We start from the raw sequence: 21,696 nt of genomic DNA, 5'->3' as shown, positions 1-21,696 counted from the left end.
TCCCCTGTGTTACTGGACCTTCCTAACCCAAGGCGGAAGTTGTCAGAATTGATATTAAGACTCCTGGCTTTAGGTTGGCACCCTGAGCTTGCTGGGATGTGGTCTATGACTGTCCTTGGGTTTGAAAGACAGGGGTGAGAGAGGACAGTGCTTCAGGCTGAGAACAAGCAGAACAGGATCTGGACCAAACCCCTGAGGTCAGAGAGGAGTGGATCCAACCAGCAGGGGTGAAAGGAGACGGATGTGAGAAAACCTAAGCTATTATAGTCTAATTATATCTCTTAAGCAGTCTCCTCTCAGCTGACCATGGTTTTCAGAATAGTTTACCTGGAAAGAGGAAACATATTGCACCGATGTTCATTTTCACTGAAAATGCTAACCTAGTCCTTGTGCATAGAATTATAAATTATTGTCATTTTTTATTAATCGTGAAAAAGGTCTTACAAAAATCCTGATGATGAGCGATTATTCCCTTCTGGACAGAAGCAATAGCTAAAGGAGTCAGTGTACAAGTAGTTGGATCAGAGTCACAAGTTGCCATGGTAACTGGTGGCAGGGGCCGAATGAGAATTTACAGCCCCTTGCTGGAATCCGGTGTTCGTTCTCTTCGATTGGTAAACCAAGGCTGAGATCAAAACAACCTTTGTTTCAAGACCTCTCTCAGAGGAACATCTTGTGTACGTCGAGTACTTTTATTTGGCTTTCCAGAGTACTTGCACATCTATGGTCTCATCCTGCACTCGCAACCCTGTGTCGGGTCAGACATTCTTATTCCAGCTTCCAGATCAGAAAGCCGAGGCACATGCTAGACAGGAGATTTGCTATATAGGCCCAGAGCTCGTTCCTGGCAGAGCAGGAGTTCAGCATTCTTGCCTGCGGGTCACTCTGCCCTCCAACTGATCCTGCCTGAAAGCGAGCAGGGTAGCCTGGGTTCACACAGAGGCTATGACTCCAGGCCACAGCCTCACAAGTGAGGAGCTGATGTGAATAAAGCTGCAAAAGTGACTATTTTCAAAGACCTGGACATTTGCCCCAGTCAAAGGAAATCCCTTGGTTTTTTCCTTCCTTCCTCCCTCTCCCTTGCTCTCTGCTTTCCTCCAGACCCCCTTTCTTTAGTTAAAGCAGAGCTCACTGATACAGCAAGTAACTATGCAGTCAGGCTCATATTCTCATTTGCTGGAGAACTGTGTCGAATCAAAGCTCGGTGGTCTCAGGTTCCTTGTATCGCATTTCGGCAGATGTGCTATGCATTGATCAGAGTGCAGGGGTTCTCAGTTACCCCACGGGGACTGGAGAGAAGGACACAGCCATGTCCCATGCTGAGCATCATTTAGCTGCCAGAATTGGCACATTGTACCCCTAATCGACAAATAAATGATCATAGCATCTAGAAAATTGGAGAATCCTCATCTCAGCAGGACCCAGAAATAGAACATCCCCGTCTAAGGTATTTTCTAGGATAGCTGTGAAAAGAGCCTTCCTGGGCCATGGAGACAGAGAGTCATCTGGTTGAGGATTCAGTCTCTGCTGCTCAAAAGCCTCACTCAAGGAAAAGATGTAACCTTTCCAAGCCTCAGATTCCTTATCTGTAAAATGGCAAACCTAACAGCATCCCCGTAGATTGTTGTAAAGTGCCATTGTTGTAAAGTGTCAGGCAAACAGTAGGTACTCGATAAATGTTAGTTCTCCTCCTACCAGTCCTTCCTTTAGCCCATAAACAGGTGCATTCCCAGTTGACTGACACTTTTTTTTTCTAAGATTTTATTTATTTGAGAAAGAGAGAGAGAGAGAGAACACAGAAAGGGAGCAGCAGAGAGAGAGGGAGAAGCAGGCTTCCCACAGAGCAGAGAGCCTGATGCAGGACTCAATCCCAGGACCCCAAGATCATGACCTGAGCCGAAGGCAGATGCTTAACTGACGGAGCTACCCAGGCACCCTGAATGAGACTCTTTGAAGGGCTGATTCTGACCCTGAGAAATCAAAATCTCTATACAGGTACTGTTATTCCTGACAGGCCAATGATTATCTTCTGTGGGCAAATGGTTCCAGCTTTGAGAGAGAAGAGCCCAGTATTAGCTATGCACCTCAAAGGTTTTATGAAGTCACAGAATCTAATTCTTACACGGGCAAGGTCTTCTCTCACTGCCCCAGGACAGAGTGGATCCCTTCTGGGTAAATATCAACCTTCCATCACAGGTATTCCAATCTCAATTATATGGTTTTTCATAAGACTATTTTGCATTTACACACTGCCCAAGAGCAAGGACTATGCCTAAGCACAGTGCCTGGCACACAGAGGGTGAATGAATGAACAGAAAAGTTTCCACTCACCTTATTTCATTCCAGCCACATATCGGTTCTATTAGTGACCCAGGGGCCGGGATGACAACTTGCACTTTACAGAGGAGGAAACCGAAGTTTTGAGAGGCTGAACCACTGTCAAGGCCATTCAGGAAGTAGTGGTGGGGCAGGCGCTTCAGGCCAGACCTGACACCAAACATCAGGTTCCTTTCCTCTATACTCCTCTGCCTTTTGACTCATCAGCCTCGCCCTCTCGTCGATTCTGATGGTGACACTGTACAGGAGCTTCTCTCCCTGGAGCCCTCTGTCTGGGCATGCCATTTGGCGGCCAGTTGCCACATTTTGAGCGCTGAAGGTCCGTTTTCCAGCTTAACCCATTGAGTAATGGCTTACTTATTGGCTGACGAGCGCTCCATCTGATGATGGCAAAGCAAGCCCATACGAGTCCAGCTGTACAGGCCTCGGGGAGCCTCTGGCAGGGAAGGTTCCCAGAGCTGGGAACTCTAGCTGGTTAGGTGTGTGCTGTTTTTTGGGGGCCGAGGGGGTGCTTGACATTCGGCTTCAATACTTTATACATACGGCTGGTCATTCTAACCATTCCTGTTTGCTTTTCCATTCCTCTGATGCCCTAAAATTAAAAAAAAAAAAAAAAATCACTCAAAGCACTTAGGGCAATTGAATCTCAGCTTATATCCTCAATTCTCTTGCAATTGCTATCCATTCTTTACTAAATTAACCACATCTCTGATTAGACAAGCAGTAAACATCCCAGCCCTCTCCTTTTTCTTTCTTTCTTCTTTCTTTCTTTCTTTCTTTCTTTCTTTCTTTCTTTCTTTCTTTCTTTTCTTCTTTTTTTTTTTTTTGTTCTTAAAGTTTATTTATTCATGAGAGACACACACACAGAGAGGCAGAAGGAGAAGCAGGCTCTCTGCAAGACTTGATCCCAGGACCCCAGGATCACAACCTTTGCCAAAGGCAGACACTTAACCACTGAGCCATCTAGGTGCCCTCAATCTTCTCCTTTCTCTCCATCAAACCCCGCTCACAGTCTTGCCTTACCGTACTATTAAATCCAGCTCCCCCCCCCCCAGGTTTTTTTTTTAAAAAAACCTCCCCATCTCTGGGAATCCTTGGAGAACACTTAGAGAGGCATATTCAAGGACAAATTGAACTTCATGTTTAGCCAGATGTAACGGGAAAACACCTGAACTGAGAGTAACCCACTGTGTATGGGTGGCTCAGTTTCCCTTTAAGCAGCTGGGAGATGTGGGATGTGTAACTTCATCTGCATTGGTTTGGGGTGCCCATCTTCCCTATCTCTGTGTCCTTCAAGTACATTTCATCTTCGAAAGCCTCTGATGACAAATCAGAGACAGGAATGTCTTCAGAACCACAAGTGAACTGCTCACTCACTGCTCTGGAGCCCTTTCAAGTCTCTTTATCAAGAGTTGCAGGCAGAAAAGGTCATCCCTAAGCCTACTGTGGTCGGCAAGTGCTGGCAACAAATGTCTTTGTAGCTACTTCCTTAAAAAGACTTCAGAGCTCTTTATTAATGCAAACAATAGCTGAGCTGATAGGGATGGAACAGTAGCACCCTTTTTACTGTGGGTGGCATGTCCTTCCTGGTGACTTTCAGCACGGAAGCTGCTCTAGCCTTCCAAAACCTGTTTGGACCAGTGCTTTCACTGGTCGCTGAGGCCGGCCTGCGGTCCACATAGGCGAGAGTCAGCGCAGACCTGAGGGATGTGAGGCTGGTCAGGCTGCTGTGGCCAGGAGCATAGAGCAGGATGGGCCAAGTCACGTAGCAGGGCTGCGTGGGTCCCCTTCATCAGACTGTGCGGTCTGAGCAATGTCTATAGGCAGCAAGGAGCCAAGAGGACAGGCTCGGTCACAGAGCAGAAAGGAAACCGAGCCCAGCCTGGGGAGCAGCGCAGGCATTGAGAGGCCGGGGGAAGCCAGAAGCACAAATGGCCAGGGCAGCGCGAACAGCAAGCGGCAGTAGCAGGAGGAGGATTTCCCGAGTTACTGAGTACTGCAGGCAGCAGGATAATAAAACCTTTGACTTCACAAGTGAACATGGACTAAATACAAGGGAGGATCAGAGCCACACGTATAGGACTAGATGCGTGTACACAGATGAGTGAAAAGTGGGCAGAAATGAGCAACAGGTAATGATCATAGGCACCGGCAGCCGAACCCACGCACTGACCTGGACCACAATGCAAACGCCCAGGACAGTGCCTGACACACAGTAGGCACTCAATAAGGAGGTCTGTTTCTTCTAGTGCTAACCCACAGAAGGGATCCCCCTCCCTGGCTTCCTAGAGAATGCAGCCCTGTCCACTGACACGTTCCTGGGGGAAAGTCTAACTGCTTCGGAAAGCTGTTCGCTGCGTACCCCGCTGTGCTATTTACCTAAATTAATTTCTTCGGACCCCAATTCAAAAGCAGGACCTTATCAGGCCGTGGTGCACCATCTGCAGAAATTCTGGGCTGGAATGCGGCCTCTGGGCTCTCCTTTCCAGGCGCTAACGTGCTCCTGATCTTGCAAGCACACGGCTGGGAGGGCGGGGAGGGGGCGCCCCGCTGGAGGAGGCACCCGTCCGTCCCTAAGGCGGTCTACTTGGGGGGCTTCTCCGAAAGGGCAGCGACAGAGCGAGGCAGGGCCCGGGGCAGCCGGGGCGCAGACGCACCCCTCCCGGTGGCTCCCACTGCCCCCCCCCCCCCCAGGACACCAGGGCTCCGGCTGAGCGCTGCCCCAGGAGCGCGGCTGGAGCCGGGCTGCGGCTCACCTCGGGCCGGGGCGCCAGACCTCCCGCGGGCAGGGCGTGCTCCCCCGCGCACGATGACATCATGTGTTTGGGGGCCGAGCGGCCCTATATAAGCGGCCGGCGCGGAGCCGGGCGCGCCAAGGGCGGACGCGCTCTCCGGCCGGGCTGCGCGCACGCGGTCCCCGGCGCCCAGGCGGAGGGAGGGAGCCCGAGCCCGCGCCCGCGCCCCGCGCCCCGGCCGCCCCCGCGATGCCCCGCAGCCTGCACGCGGCCGCCGCCGTGCTCCTGCTGCTGTGCTCGCGCCCCCGGCCCGCGCGCCCAGCCCCGCCCCACGGTAAAGAGTCCGCCTCGGCTCCCCGCGCAGCCCCGAGCGCGCAGCCCCACCTGCACGGGGCACGGCCTGCGGGGCTCTTCGGTGCTAAGGCAGCATCCTTGCGGGGGGCGGGGGGCGGGGGGCGGGGGGCGGGAAGCGTCCCCTCGGATGGCGTAGTGTTTAGACCATTTGGACAATGCGTTGTGGAAAATTCGTTCTCCTTGGAAATGCACGACCTGTTGCGGGTTCGGGGAAGCGCTGCTGTCTCCGGATTAAAATCTGCTCGTGCGCCCTTTGAGCTGCCCCCGGGTCTGGAGGGGTGGCTGGGGAACTCGCTGAAGGGGAGGACAAAGGGAACCAGGATGGCAAATGCTGCGCCCCATCCACGTGCAGATGCTTAGAGCAGTGAATGTGGCACCCGAGCCGCGTGGTTACCAGGAAGGGCGTGCAGCACCCCCAGCCGCAGGACCTTCCCCCAGGGGGGTGGTGCTTTTCTTTGGAGGAGAGACTCTTCACCATTAAGTTTTACCTCCAGGTCAGAGGGATGGTGCGTCCCGTTCCTAATCATTGTTTCTGCTCCAGAGGGGCTCTACTATCTTGAACGTAAGTGTGCGTGCACCCAGAAGAGCGTGCACACCTCAGCTCGGAGTGTAATTAGGGCGCTTAAGCCCCAAAGGCTGGAGGCTGAGGGTGCCCAGCGGGAGGGGTTGGGAGGAAGTGTGGGGACCTGAACTGGCGGCTCAGGTCAAGGCAGGGAGTTTGGGTGAGCAACCAAGGTCAAGGTTAGTTAATCCTTAGGCACAAGAGGGTGCCAAGCTTTTGCCTGCCTCTCCAACTGCTGGGTGAGCACTTTTCTGGGGGTGGCGACTCTTGGGAAACTGCCTGGGTGCCTGGTGGTACCTCCTGCCCTTGACAGAGTTTGTCTCAAGTTGCAGAGACATTTGTAGGTGCTACCATTGCTGGACCGAGCTTAGGCTGAAACCTTTATAGGAGGGCTGACAGGGACAGTGATGGCTGGAAATGGAGCCTCCCTTGTTAGCGGGGTGGAAAACGGATCCTGCTCTGGAGCATGAGCGCTCAGAGACTCCTTCTCCTGGAGGTCACTGGGTCCATGGGGCAGGAGGGAGGTGGGGGAACTGGCCTGTCAGAGCTTTGGCATTACTTTTCATTCAACTCAAATCCATTGGCTGGCAAGATATGCTTGATATTATTTCCCTTATCTTGTCCAGAAGAAATAGAAAGTTGGGGGCGGGTACCTGGGTGGCTCAGTCCATTAAGTGTTAAGGACCCTTGATCTCAGCTCAGGTTTTGATCTCAGGGCTGTGAGTTCAACCCCCATGTTGGGCTCCATGCTGGGCATGGAGCCTACTTAAAAAAAAAAAAAAATTGGTGGGAGAAAGGAGTTATATAAAAGTGGAAATTTTTACAATTGCAAACTTTGACTGCAATTGTATTCCCCTTTCAAGAAAGCTGCACTGGGATCTGAAGTTTTGCTAGAAATTTCCCTTGTAGTTGCACACTGCTCCAAGACAGGAGAGAAACAGCAATTCATTGGCTCTCTTTCCAGAAAGCCTGTTGCTCCCCTCACTCTGGGGCAGCTCCCCCTCCCTTTTGTCTCTTCCCCTGCCCTCCCTGCCCTCCCCTCCCTCTCTACCTCCCCCTTCTCCTTGCCCCTGCCCCTCCCCCTCTTTCCCTTTCCCTTCTTTGCCTTCCTTCCCTCCCAGTTCTGCAAGGTGGGGTGGGGGAGTTTGCAGTAAAAAAGCCACTCTCACCAGACACTGAGTAGCCAGCCTGCCTCCCCCTGGAGTCTAAGAACACAGTTTTTATTCTGTTATTACTCATGCGGATTTCTTGGCTGTTTAACCACCTCAGGGGACAAGGTCAAAGCAAAAGTCACTGAGATGTAGAGAGTTGGTATTAACCCAAGGTTGGGAATGGAGGGGGGTTAAGCTAGGTAATGAGGTCAAAGTGTGGTCTGTCCTCCTCCTGGAATATTTAGACTTCCAGCATTTGGCACTGGTGAATGTCTGAAAAAAATGGAGTCGGGAGGGAAGGAGTATCATAAGGTGAGGTCACGTGTCTTCTGGAGAAAACCTTGGAATTCTTAGTCGTCACGGGGGAACATTTCAGTGAGTTCTGCAGAGCCTGTTCTGCCTGAACCTGGTTTGGAGACCTGGCAGTCTCTGGCTGCCCCAGTGACTGTTACTCAGAGAAGGTTCTAGCACCCAGACCAGGAAGCCGGCAGGGCCCTCAACCCCTGGCCTGGATCCTTGTCAATACACCCCCTCAGTGAGCACTCAGGGCATTCTCCTTGCCTAGTATAGAGTAGGCCTGCAGGTTCCAACAGGCATCGAACTGGGCCTCCCAGGTCTCTCACGTAGGAGAGATCGCCTTCCTGAGAAGGGAAAAATTTCTTCTGGAGAAGCCTGCTCCTCAGGAATCCTCCAAGGTATAGCCACAGGGGCCTTGGCCTGGCCTGCCTCCAGAGTATGGTCAGGACTCCTGCTCTTAAACTCTGGGTGGGGAATCAGGAGGTGCCACTTCCAAAAAAAAACAAAAACAAAAACAAAACAAAAAACAAACACACATGCACACACGTCCCTGAGAAACTCTTCCTCGGGTCAGTTCAGGGCCCAAGATGTACCAGGCTGGGCCCTGGCCTTCATCTGAAATTAATTAGACATGAATTTTGTGTGTCCAAGCCTATGGGCATTTTTACAGGGAAGATGGCCGTAAGTACTTATCAGATATTCTGAGGTTTCTGAACAGCAGCCCCCACATTACCCTAAAGATTGAGAAGGAGACTCAAAGTAGCAAAGTTTATTGGAGGTACTGGTAAATGTGGAGAGACACTTCTTAGCAGGCACTGATCCTCTACTTCATCTCACTGGTCTTTTATTTCCTTACATATAAAAGAAAGTGATAGGGTCGCCTGAGTGGCTCAGTGGTTGAGTGTCAACCTTCGGCTCAGGTCATGATCCTGGGGTCCTGAGATCGAGTCCTGTATCGGGCTCCCCCAGGGAGCCTGCTTCTCCCTCTGCCTATGTCTCTGCCTCTCTGTTTGTCTCTCATGAATAAATAAATAAAAATCTTTAAAAAAAAAGAAGAAGAAGAAGAAAGTGATAGGCTACAGATGGTTCCCAGAGACCTCACTGCTTCTCTCCCAGGGAGGGAGTCAGTAATGCCTCGACTGAAACAAATCCTAGAGGAGCAATACAGGCTTCTATTGAGATGTGGAGATACCCACATTGAAAAAGGATTAAAAATCCCCTAGGGACCAGGGAAATAGTTAGGGGTGTCAGGGGAATGATCTGTTTTATAAAAAACCTTGTAGAACCATCTGACGCCTTGAACCATGTGTAAGTGTAATTTGATACAATTACCAATTCACTTTGAAAATTTAAAAAAAGAGTTGAAAAGCACCAAGGCAAAGACACAAACCAGAACAACAGGAAAATATGAGATGAAACTAGTTTTTAAAAGGCAGCAAAATCTTTTCTTTTTGCTTTTAAGGATCACCGTTGGCTTGAGTAAGAAATGCTTGGTTGTGGTTAAGGGTGCCGATTGCTGGTCAGTTCAGTTTTACTGCAAATCAGTTCCTAGGAGAGGAAGGGGACAGGACAGCCTTCCTCTTCTGACTGTATCCTGTGGACCAGGATCATGGCATCAAGGGAAGCCGGGAGAGGCACTTAGGATTTGAAGAGTCCCTCTCACTGGATATGTCACCGTGACACCCTGAATCTCAGGCTCTCTGTGTCCTTCTGGAGGTGAAGAGGGAGGTGTCAAGCAGGATGCTAAGTGTGCAGCTTGGCAACATTTTTTCCCCAAAAATATGTTTTTTATGTAGGAATAGGGGATTTCTGCGTGTGAAGGGCGTGGAGTGGGAGGTGGTAGGTGACTCTCATGACATTCCTAGCAGAACTTCTCCGACGCGTTCTCTCCACCTCTGGAATTCTAACTTAGATGAGGGTGGCAGCTTCCTCAAAGAAGGACCTTCCTTTTAGACGAGTTTTCTCCTCTTTAAGTACTGATGTGAACTGCTCTCCAGGGTGTGTTGGTCACTGGGAAAAAACAAGATGCATGACAGTGTTTCCAGGATGCTGACATCTGTGTGCAGAAATGGGAGAAAGAATGTGATTACACATGTATGTGTAGTCACACCACGGAAATGTTCCCAGCAACTCCTAAAACTGGCTGTCTCTCTCATGGAAGCAGGGAGACCGGGTGGAAGGAAGAGCTTTTACTGTGCACCCTTTGGGGGCTTTTGGGTTTTGAGCCTTATGAAATTTTTTTTAATGTATTCAGAAAATAAAATTTGGCTTCCCTAAGATATGGGAGGCTTCTAATAAAAAAGCCCCGTCCCTAATGCACAAGACCCTGCTAGAACTCACTGTCTTGTGCCTCCCTCTGGAACAGAGAGGCTCTGGGAAGCAGTTGTCCTGACACAGCCTCTGACAACATCTTACATTTGGGCATCCTCCTCCTTTTCAACTGTACTCATTTCAAAAAAAAATCTGTAGTGTTTTCTTCTAACTTGCTCAAGCTCAATTGTACTTACTTTGCTTTGTTTTGTTCTTTGCAGGATCCAAGTGGAGCTATTTTGGTAAGTAAAGATTTTAAATATATTTTGCAAAGACTTATTATTTTAGAGAGAAAGAGGGAGTGGGGGGGAGGGGCAGAGGAGAAAAAAATCTCAAGCAGATTCCCTGCTGAGCACTGGAGGCCAGTGTGGGGCTCAATCTCACAGCCTTGAGATCACTACCTGAGCTGAGACCAAGAGTTGGACTCAACTGACTGAGCCCCCTAGGTGCCCCTTAAATATTGAGGAGATGGCTGTATTCATGAGAAAGCCAGAAACTCCATGATCTGTGGAGGTTATTGTGGGGATTGAGAAGAGCGAGTCTGATATCATTAAAAGAAAGTACAAAAGCTTCTCTAAAACACTGTTCCGCATGGTTTGCATGAGGCACTCTCTCCAAGCACAGGGGCCTGCTCTGTGCGCTTAAATTGTGACTCCTAGCATTCTAGATTTCCAGATTCCTGCAAAGATTTCTACCAAACCTCCCAGGTGAATGTGCCTAGGTTACCTCCAGACTGCAAGGGCCTTGGGTAGGAGAGAAACCTTCTCTGTAGGAAATATATTCTACAATAAACAAAGAATAAAGGGCTCCTTTCTGGAAGTTTGGCTCAGACCCCAGAATTTAAGCTGTCCGTGTATCTAGAATTAAACGTCTTGTTGCCATGTTTGTAAGCGAGCGCAGTTCAGAAGTGGCGATGGCCAGTCCTTACTGAAAGAGGGATGCCTGCTTCGTGCACAAGGAGAGAGATGGACATCAAGTATGCAGTGGGGTTTCCACGGGTTGGGCAGGGATGACATTAGCCATTCCTGGCAGGCCTGCAAGATAAGCAGCTTGAAATCAGCTCAGCTGGTGTGTGAAATGAACTGGAAATTTGGTTGTCGGCTGGGGTGGGAATGGCAGGCCCAGCGCCAGGTCGGCGAACAAGTACAAGAATGTTGATAATGTCTTGTGAGGGACCATCAGGAGCACTGTGCAAGCTAGATTGTTCTGGTAAGAGGAGGGCAGAACTGGCCTCACTCACGCGGGAGGAGTGGTGACAGGCAGAGAGTTGATCATAACAGCAGAAGCAGAATCCACAGGAAGCTCTGACTTAGATTTGCAAAAGGTAGCCTTTGGATGTCTGTTAGCCCAGGAGGCATAGAAAAGTCACTGGGCCAATTCACCAACCACCTGCAGGCCACGGTCTCCTTGGCGCCCACGCTGCATGGCTCCATCATTACTAACATCCCTTATGTGCTTACTGTGTGTGAGACACATTGCTAAGTGGGTGGGTAATGAGAAGGGTAGGCTGTGGTCTGTTGCTGGAAATACTTATAGGTCACAATTCGAAGCTGGATAGATCATGGCAGATAATCAATAAATGGTTCAGTGCCCTGAAGTTCAGAGGAAAGAGAGTCCTGGGGCCGGATAGTTAAGAAAGGCTTCCTGGAGGAGGAGAGCTTTCACCTGAGACCTTGGAGGATGGAGAGGATTTGGTGTGGTAGGAAGGAAGTATGTGGGCCAAGATGATGATGGCATCATATGAGCAGACAAGAAACAAAATAGTATTTGAGGGGCATGTACAGAAAGAGTTGTAGGGGAGCGATTAACTCTAAGGTTGGAAAAATAGGTTGGATCGAACAAGGGAGATGGGGAGCCTTCCCATTTTGTCCCATAGATGGAGGGGCACAAACACATTAGTGTTTTAGGGAGAGTAGTGTGGTGCAGGGGCTGGAGAGGGAAGGAGGGTAGGCAGGAAGGTGTCTGGCCTTTGCCGAATTCCCATTTTATGTCTTAACGTCCAGTTTGGGGGTGGCAGTCCGAGGGAAGGAAAGGGCAGGGCTAAAGACTTGCTGCAGGGAGAATCGACAAGACTCAGGGCTCCTCAGGAGGGAGGTTCGCTGTGGGGGTGGTGACAGGAGCAGCCCAGAAGCATTTCTCCTGGCCCACTAGCTCTGGACGGCCCTCTCTGTCCCCCACGCCCTGTGCCACCGGAGCAGCACTCTGCTGAGGAAGCAGAGGGCAGAGTCTAATGGTGCGTGACATGCAGGGGCTGAGCCCAAAGCCAAGTCTGGCTTTTTATGAATGTGATGAGTACACATGATGTGGAGTCAGCCCTGATGGGAGCCAGTGAAGGAGGACGGGTGAGGGGTGGCTAGCGAGGCAGACAGGTCCAGGCTGGCAGCTGGCACCTGGCACCTGTGCTCAGAGCCACCCAGGTAAACAGAGAGCCTGGCATAGGTGAGAGGGGGAAATGGTTTCCAAGTGGTGAGGGCTGCACTGAATGAGGCAAATCCAACCAAATGCCACGTGCTGGTTTTCCCAGGGTGCAGACCTCAGCCACTTTGCACGTAGATGCTGCTGAGTCATCCTGAACCAGGGGCCTCCCACAGCCTGGAACACAGGGTAGGACTTCTAGAAGCACATGGAAAGAACTCTACCCCCACCCCTCTCCACAAAGTCACCCAGCTGACCTCCCCGATGGCCTGTCTGGAGATAGGAGGACCTTGTGATAGCCATGGTGGGGCCAGCCCTGCCCCTGTGCACCCCTCAGCCAGAGGCGTGCTGGGTTTAGAATTGCTGAGCAGGCCCTCGCCACCGGAAACCTGTCCCAGACCAATCCTGCTGAGCCCCAGCAGCTCCCTCAACTCTGAACTGGAGGGCAGTTGCAAGTCAGGCTGTCCTGTGAGCGGATGCTAAACTCCAGCCTGCTGAAGTGACTCTCTGCCGTTAGAAGTCAAGGTAGCAGGTACCCTCATGGGGTGGAGGTGACAGGAAGGAGGCGCCAGGAGGGTGCTGGTCATGTTTAGTTCCTTGGTGTGGGGGCTGTGTTCAGCTGGCGAGGACTCATCAAGCTGCTCCCTGATGATGCACGCACTGTTCTGTGTGTGTAGTATATTCAGTAAACGAGTTAAAGCCCAGCTGGCTGGGAGAGTCATCCTTGCCGTGGAAGTTTTTCTGGCCCTTCCCCACAAAAACCAAAACCAAAAACAAAAAAACCCAACCACGACAAAAAACCTCTAGCGTGTTCAAAACAACAGAGCAACGAAAAAGAATGACTGTGTTGGAACTAGTGACCCGAGAACACATCGTGTGAGCAGAGAATGGGCGCCGAGCTCATCCCTGAGCGTGCCAGACATTGCTTTAGTGCTCCCCAGATGTGAGCGAGCCCAGAAACAGATACCACTGTCTGCTAGAGATTTGGGAGGAATAAGATAAGCCTTCAAAGGAGATGGGAGGGACAGGGGAACAGGGAAGCCAGGCCCTCCTGTTTGAGGGGGTGGGCATCCCACGTCTCCCGGAGTCCAGGGCCCTGCAGGGCATCTGCCCGGCCGGCCTCTCCATCCCGGTGCAGAGAACTCTGGAATGGTAGTGGCTGGGCCTGGGGGTGCAGGACAGTGGGCTGCAGCCCCTCACAGGCCCTCCTGCCCAGCTTCTCTGCCATGGCTGGAACGCCCCCCCCCCGCCCCCGCCCCAGCTCTGGCAGGGCTCCCTATGATCCAGGCCCTGCCACTGCATTCCTCAGTCTGCTCTCTCTCCTTTGTCCCAGACAAGAGTCCCGGGCTTAAAGGATTTCCTTGGGGAATCAGGAAGGCATCCCCCACGGGGGCACATCTCTGGTATTCCAGGCTCCAGCTTCCACCTACCTTCTGTCCCGAACCTGCTGGAATATTAAGTCACCACCAACTTTCCCTGGCACGCGGCATCCATCCCAAACCCTCCCCAAACTCTAAGAACTAGACACAGGGGCCGCTCCAGTTTAGCACCATCTTCAGCCTGGGATGTGATCCTGGAGACCCAGGATCGAGTCCCACGTTGGGCTCCCTGCATGGAGCCTGCTTCTCCCTCTGCCTGTGTCTCTGCCTCTCTCTCTCTCTGTCTGTCCCTCATATGCAGGGTGGAGAGCAGACTTAAGAGCTTGAGGGAGAACTCAAAACAGTAGTTAGGGAGCATGTGCAATTAAAAGGCTGATTTAAGGATCACTGGGTGGCTCAGCGGTATAGCACCTGCCTTCAGCCCAGGGCCTGATCCTGGAGACTCAGGATCGAGTCCCACATCGGGCTCCCTGCGTGGAGCCTGCTTCTCCCTCTGCCTGTGTCTCTGCCTCTCTTTCTCTCTGTGTCTCTCATGAATAAATAAATAAAATATTTTTTTAAAAAGCTGATTTAATTAAGAATGGGTCCTGTCTTTACCAAAGGTGGAGAGGCTCAGCCAACTGCAAACACCCCGTGACCTCTCCCCCATTCCAGCTGCTGGCCTGAGGGTGAATGGGAAGAGGCATAAAGCCCTCTGAGCATAGAAGCAAGAAAAGGCCAGAAGGCGTTTTTCATACCGGGGAACTGAATCCCTAGCCCCATGCGGTGGGGATTGCCCTTGAGGCCAGCAGTCCAGCCCCACTGTCATTGGTGAAATCGGGGCTGTAGTTCCAGTTACTTCTAACTGAAGTTGTGACATCCAGGGTCTGATAGGATGTGGTGTGGTTCACCCACTCAAAATCATTTCTCATCCCTTCTGAGTTGCAGAACTGAGGTTTGTGTGTTCTGGGGGATCTTGGCCTGCATTTCAGTGTTCCCGGCTGGCCTTACCGGCTGGGTAAAACCCTAGGGAAGCTAGGATTCGTTCCCAAAGGCAGGGTGAGGGCATGGGAGTGGGGGGCGGGGGTGGGGGAACCGGGAGGCAGGAGGGGAAAGTGTGCAGCGCCCAGAACCTGGCAGCCCTCCGTGAATATTTGCCAGGCCACTTTCTGGCTGAATGGCCTTAGGCAAGTAACTTAACCTCTCTGAACTTCAGTGCTTACTACCAAGTGGGAGTAATAGCATCTACCTCCAGTGGTTCTCCAAATGTAGCCCTGGGTTCTTTAGCAGTAACAAAAGCACTATGTTTGACTTTGTTAGAAATGCATGGAGCCTGCTTCTCCCTCTGCCTGTGTCTCTGCCTCTCTCTCTCTCTCTGTTTTGCTCATGAATAAATAAAATCTTTAATATATATATATATAAAAGAAATGCACATTCCTGGGCCCATCCCAGATCTACCTACAATACCCCAAAACTCTGGGGCTGGACCCAGCAATCTGTTGGCACAAGCCAACCAGGGGGTTCTGATGCCCTCTCAAGCCCGAGAAGCACCTGTCTACTTCAGGGAGGATTCAGCAAGATGACGATGGAAAGAGGCTGATGGTGCTGGGCACGTGGTGAGCACCTAGCACAGCTTATCACCATTTTCTTTCCCTCTGCCTCCCAGGGTGGGATTATATTAGCTAATATGTGAGAAAATGCCTTGCAGACTCTGTAGTACCAAACGGGTGTGAGCTGCGTTAGAAAGGGTTGGCTTCTTCATGCTTTGCTCAATGGCCAGAGTTTTTAATAGCAAGGAGGTTACTCCTCGTATATTCTGAACAAACAGAACATGTTGCTTGAGAAAGAAAGGGACTAAGCAAAAAACATCAGCTCCTCACAGGCCAGAATGTTCTTTTTAGCCTTGTCCTTCAGGCCAGGGTGAATCAGCCCTCATCTCCCTGGTGCTCTCCTGGCCCTTAGGGACCAGACACCTGGTTCCATAGTCATCGCCGGGGCCACCTTGGCCACTCAGCTGAAGTCACTTGAGCATCCTTGGCCTCTCGATCCAGCCCCTGGGAAGCCTCAGGGCTGATCCCTGGTTTAGGGCAGCAGGGTGGAGGTCTGAACCTGGAAGAAGTCTGAGGCTGGGCTGTGAGAATCTGGGATCTGGTTCCCGGGCTGGAACCGTCACCCACCTGAGGCAGAGTGAAGCCTGGGGACTGCAGGGGAGCAGGTTCTGTCCCTGTCAGCGTTCTGGAGGTGCTCAGACTTGCCCCTGCTGCTTCATTCCCCAGCCCTCCAGGAACCCTTAAAGCCCTTGGCAGCCCATCCCCAGCATGAGAGAGATGCCCCCCACCCCCGCCGGGGGGGGGGGGAGGTAAACCAGCTCCAAGGGAAGATTTAAGCCAAAAGGGCTGAATTCAAAGCAGGTGTGTGAAGGAGACTCCAGGAGGGGACTGGAAAGTCTGGTTTTCCATGAGGAAGAGAAGGGATCAGAGATTGTCCCGGGCAACCTTCTGGGAGGGAGCGAGCGAGGGCCCCCTCTCTTGCTCTGTGCTGTGCCCCCTGTACAGCAGCAACCACCGGGATGAAGGGTGCAGACGTCCACTGTGGAGGCCGGAAGTACGGCCAAGACTTCCGGGGGCTGCCCTGTGGACAAGGACCATGATGCGTGGATTCTCAGATCCACATTTTTTCCTACATTTTAGCATCTCTGAAATAGGGACATATCACCAGTGGTGTCTGGAAGCAACCCAATATGGTAGTTGTGGAAATATGGTAGTTGTTCCGCAAATGCTCGCGGAGAAGCACCCTGTCACAAGAGGGAAGGAGCTGAGACGATGAATTTCAGCAATTAAATAGTCAAAACAGTGGGAGCAAAGAAGTGGGAGACGAATGGCTAGTATGCACACTGTCCAACACTGCATATGGGAATGATGGGCAACCATATTTGATTTTTAACTCTTTTTTCAACTTTCATTTCATGCATGCTTTTTGGTAGAATTTGAGAGTATTACAAGTATTTATAAACAAAGTAATATAGGCGCGCGCGCAGACACACACACACATATTTTTTTAAACAAAAGTATTTCTTTGAGGAGTGAGCAAACTCCCTAATTCCTTGACAAGCATTTGATTTTATGCCAACCAGGAAGGAACAAATGCTAGGACAGCACCTCCTTCTGTCTATAAAGGTTGACTCAGAGCTGGTCTGGCTCTGCATGGTTTGTTTAGCTCATCTTAACTTTTTAAAGTGTTGCAATCATTAACTTGTGCTTAGATCAGCTCTGTGACTCCTGGGTGAACTGGATGAGACCCCTCCAGATCTCCTAAGGACACACTCAGGGCAAATCGCTCATGCAGCCCCCACCTCCCGGGACAGGTGGCTCAGGAAAGGCTCCTTGGTTATGGTGAAAGTGAGATTTACTTAAATGGGGCAGTGCTGACATTGGCCAGTGGTGCCCGGTGCTGTCGTAGAGCAGCCCCTCCTCGGTGCTCCGTCTTCTGGGAAGTGCGCTTTGGGGTTGGAGAAGGCAGGAAAGGTGACTGAAGGTTGTGGAACAAAGCTGTTTTGTAGCAAGTCTGAGGCAGTCATGCAGATGACTGTGTTTCCCTTTTGGTTTGGACCACCAGGAAGCCCAGAGGCAAACTGAGTCACTGTCTATTCTCCTATGACCTGCAAATCTAAAGATTCTAGATGATTCTTCCTATTCCTGAACCAAAATGTTATAACAGGTAGATTTCTGGAATTTTTAGCTAGTCGGGACCTTAGAGGAGTCATATCTATATTTCCACCACTCCTTTATCCAGCACCCCCCTCCATCTTTAAAGATTTGTTTTAACAAATTAATATGATTTAATGAAATGGTTAATTTTCCCCATCTGCTTTTATTCAAAGATAGACATAAAAAACCAATCAAAATTTTCCATTAGCCCAAGATACTTGATTCACATTCATTCCACCAATATTGAGTGAACTGAGTGTTGAGCATTGGATTAGATGCTAAAGCAATAGTGGCTAAAGCACGGCGTCTACCATTCTGTGACTGTGACTCTGGAAGGACACCGTGAATTAGATAGGGCCCTCCACTGCAGACAGAGGAAGCTTGGAAGAGACCTCCCCTAGTGTTTTGGGGAAAGGACTAGAGAAAGCTTCCTGGAGGAGATGATATCTTTTTTTTTTTCTTTTTAAAGATTTTATTTGTTTATTCATGAGAGACACACACACACACACAGAGGCAGAGACATAGACAGAAGCAGGCTCCCTGCGGGGAGCCCAAAGTGGGACTCAATCCTAGGACCTCAGGATCATGACCTGAGCCAAAGGCTGACACTCAATCACTGAGCCACCCAGGTGCTCCTGGAGGAGGTGATATCTAAGCTGAGACCTGGAGGACAGAAAAAAGCTAGCCAGGCAAAGGGCAAGGGGTGAAAAGGTGCTGGGGGCCTAGGGACAGGTTGTGCCAGGACCACGCATTTAAGAAAGATCACCCCCGGCTGCAGGGTGGAGAGTGAAAGGAGTGTAAAACACTAGAGAAAGGGAGGTCAGAGGATTGTGGGAGAGGAGCTTGGGGGCTGAACCAAGGGAGGGGTCATGGAGGGTCTTGACTTGTTGGTAGTTCAGCTGGAATTGTAGACATCTAATAGAAATGTAGACACGATGTAGGCACAGTGTAGACACAGTACCACGGATTGTGGATGAATGCCTGTCTCTGTTCAAACTGGCATCCAGACTGCCATATTGCCTACGTGGGATCCTGGGATGGGGAGGGGAGGGGCACTGATACAGCCAAATCCCACCCCACCTACACATGAGGCAAGGGACACTCAGAGTTCCACAGTGGCCCAAGCAGAGCATGAAGCGCCGAGCCAGGACCAGAACTTGGGTCTCCTGATTCCCATCGCATGTGCTTTCCTGGTCATTCAGCAGATGCTTATTTTATACGAGGTGTAGCATGCCCTACACCGCACATCATGAGATTGTGTAAATGCCATTGAGGAAAGGCAGTGATTTTTTTTTTAAGTAAATAATCTAGATTTGCCAGGAACAAATTATGCCAAGTTAACTTGTTTTTCTTCCCCTCATCAGGACAAAAGCCTGTGGTTAAAGAAAACGCAACAGACTTAATACCTTTTGACACAGATAAACATTTGATACGGTTCCTTGCACCACACTCATGGGAAATGTGAATCAAAGACTGGTGTGGTTGCTAGGAGAAAAAAAATCAGTAAATCCAGCCATTGTTACTATGGACAACACATGGCTGTTACTCTTGTCGGGGTTCCTCTAGGGGCAACCCTGAATCATTATCCTCAGATTCTTAGGAAGAGGATGGGCAGCTAAAGAAATGTGGTGTTTGGAATCCAAAAGAAGCGCAGTGGAAGGGAGAACAGGAAGCAGAGGACGAACATAAGTGAAGGACCCGGTCAGAAATAATGGATCAAAGTGAGTGGGCTGGGCAGCAGGGGCAAGTGTCGTGTGAGTGTGCCACGCTGCAGGACTAGGGCCAGCCCGCAAAGACTGAAATGACAAGGAAGGCAGGGCTGCTATGCTCTGTCCCTCTGGCCCCTCAGGAAGGAGGGCGTGTGTATGCACGCATGCACATGCACACATACAAGCACACACACATCCCTGCATCCGTATTCATGTGTATACGTACATTCTTGGATGCGTCTCTACTCACGCACACTCACACTCCCATCTCCTAGCCAGTGAGCTGGAGTCTGCCTCTCAGCTGGTTTCCGAGGGATGGCATGTGTGTTTTTATCTCACTGCTCGGGGAGGCACTCAGGTGAAATCTTAAAATGCCTCCTCGGTGCTTCCTTCTGGCAGTTTCCCAACAGTCTCCCCGGCTCTTGATAAACCTGTTGGTGTGATGCTCACCGACAGGGATGATGTAGGGAACGTCCCATTCCTGAGACTGAGCGTGCAAGTAACACTGAGTGTGCCCAGCTGCCTGGCCAGAAAACTTGTTACACCTGGGAGAAAAATGAACTGTAGGAGCCTAACATCCTCCTTGCACAGAACTGCCCCATGAATCACAGGGACCTCTTGGGTTCATGGCCAAGTGCTTGCTTCCCAGTGAAGATTATCTCATCAAGTTGTCACCAGAGAAGTTTTTCCCTCAATGGCTTTTATTTTTTTTTTCTTTTGTTTTTTAGCAGAAGCCTGCTGCAAGCAGGGCAGTGTGCCAGGGGCTCTGCAGGGCCCAGGGGGCAAAACATTTCCAGTCTCAAAGATAGTCATCCAGAAAGAGAATGTAGCCCCACAGGGGCTTCCCAGGCAGATGCACAGACTCCCCAGGGAAGATGCTTGGGAAACATTTGTTGAGTGAATGAGGAAAGAATGGTTTCTCTCTCTGCTTATTTTTGGCTCTGGGAGTCAGTGAAGGCACCAGGGAGGAGGTAACACTTGATCTGGGATGATAGGATTTCAGAGGTGAAACCAATCTGAAAAGCAATGCCCCATCAGCACGCGTATCTCATTTGAGGTAAAAGGAGACCCACAGGGCACCCTAGATTTGTTTTTCAGTGAGGCGAAGGGGAGAACTTGCTCTAAAACGTTGGCAAACGGCCTGCAAGAGAAAAAGAATTGAGACAACTGAGCTCAGGAGGGCCTGTGGCCCAGCGTGTCTCGGGAGCATCCAGATCTTACGCTACCATATTTGTTCCTCACAATGGGACAGTGGGGTGGGGGGCTGTCACTTTCATTTTGTGAGTGAAGCTCAGGGAATCCATGAGATGTGCCCCAGGTCACAGGGCTTGTAGGTGGCAGAGCTGGGACTGGCAGCTTGGCTGGCTCCAGAGTCCCCGACCTTCCCACCGCATGTCATGCTCTCAGGAGAGCAGATGGGAAGCAGGAGTCTGGGTGGAGCTCCTCAGCTGTGAGAGACCCATGAGAGAGCAAGTTTTCTCACTTTATAAAGGAAAACTGAGGGAGTAGCTTTGAATCACAGCAAGAGGGCAATAGGTCAGCTATTGGAAAGAACGTCCTCATGGTGAAAGCTGGTAAGTGGAGAATTGAGCTGACGGTCTTTGGAGGCCAATCAGCCTTCACTTTAGTTCACTTTCCACCCTGGGTAGCTGCAGAAAGTTTGTGTCTTTTTATCAGATCCTTCTCTTTATTATTTCCGGACTGCCCAGGGAATGGTTACAAGGTCACAGATGCCTCCACTGCTGCTCCTGTCCTCTAGCTCTGGACAGTCTCCCAGGGCTTACCTGCGGGTCACCTCTCGCCAGCCCATAACCACTGCCCGGGCTCCGTGCCTGCTAAAGCGCATTGGGAGCTGCCGTGGTGGCCAGTGTGGACGGCTGGGGTCAGAGCTCAGCCTTGCTACCTACTGGCACTGTGACTTTGAGAGATCCGATCTCTGTGTCTGGGTCACCTCCTCCATTAAATGAGAATATATAAAAAGAGAATATAGTACCCACATTGTAGGGCCGTTATACAGCTGAAATTATGTAATACGTGTTAAGCATATAGAATGAGGGTGGGCAAACTATGCCCCACAGGCCAGAGGCAGCCTACCCCCTGTTTTTGTAGATAAAGCTTTCTTGGCATGCAGCCGCTCTCATCCCTTAACACAGGCCCTAGGACTCCTTTTGCACCACGGCAGCAGGGCTGGGTCGTGGAGATAGAAACTGTACACCCTGCAAATCCTAAAATGCTGGCTATCTGGCCTTTTGCCAGAAAATATTAGCCAACATCTGATACAGAATGATGCCTGGTGCATAGTAAGTGCTCATTACATGGTAGCTTAAAAAACAAAACAAAACAAAAACAAAAAAACAAGGACAACTCATTAGGCCTTGGAATTTAGCAAAAAATGTGGTTCAGGTCCTGGGATGGCAATGACAGTCTAAAAGGAAAATTCTAAACAGATCTGTCAACAGTACTCCCTGAGGGCAACGATCGTCCCTCTTCCCTTGGCTCCCCCTCTATCAGGTAGGCACCAGTCTTGCTCTCCTGGCCTGGAGTCCTCTTGTCCCCTCTCTCTATTCCTCTTTCTGGTCCCAGGATGATTAATGGTGAGAGCACCCAATCCCTTCGAGAAACACTCCTCCACACTGTATGATCTGGCCCTTCTTGCCCATGGCCCCCCGCGAGGCAGTCACAATAGTCCGGGCCAGGCTCTCAGCCTCTGTGCTCGAACATTCTGGGCAGGATGATTCTTTGTTGTGGGGGGCTGTCCTGT

The 21,696-nt window shown here is 50.7% G+C and overlaps 1 protein-coding gene across 1 annotated transcript in view; it reads left to right on the top strand.

The window, feature by feature from the left end:
* Positions 1 to 5,204: 5,204 nt before the first annotated feature.
* The window catches only part of CA12 (carbonic anhydrase 12), a 54,799-nt gene continuing 38,307 nt past the window's right edge, over positions 5,205 to 21,696 (top strand). Inside the window, exons 1-2 of the mRNA XM_025995064.2 lie at positions 5,205 to 5,406; positions 9,968 to 9,988. Of these exons, the coding sequence (XP_025850849.1) occupies positions 5,322 to 5,406; positions 9,968 to 9,988 (106 nt within the window). The 5' untranslated portion in view covers positions 5,205 to 5,321. The remainder of the gene's footprint in view (positions 5,407 to 9,967; positions 9,989 to 21,696) is intronic.

The sequence above is a fragment of the Vulpes vulpes genome, chromosome 15, assembly GCF_048418805.1.
Source record: "Vulpes vulpes isolate BD-2025 chromosome 15, VulVul3, whole genome shotgun sequence".
Classification (NCBI taxonomy): Eukaryota; Metazoa; Chordata; class Mammalia; order Carnivora; family Canidae; genus Vulpes; species Vulpes vulpes.
This window is presented reverse-complemented; position numbering and strand designations above follow the sequence as displayed.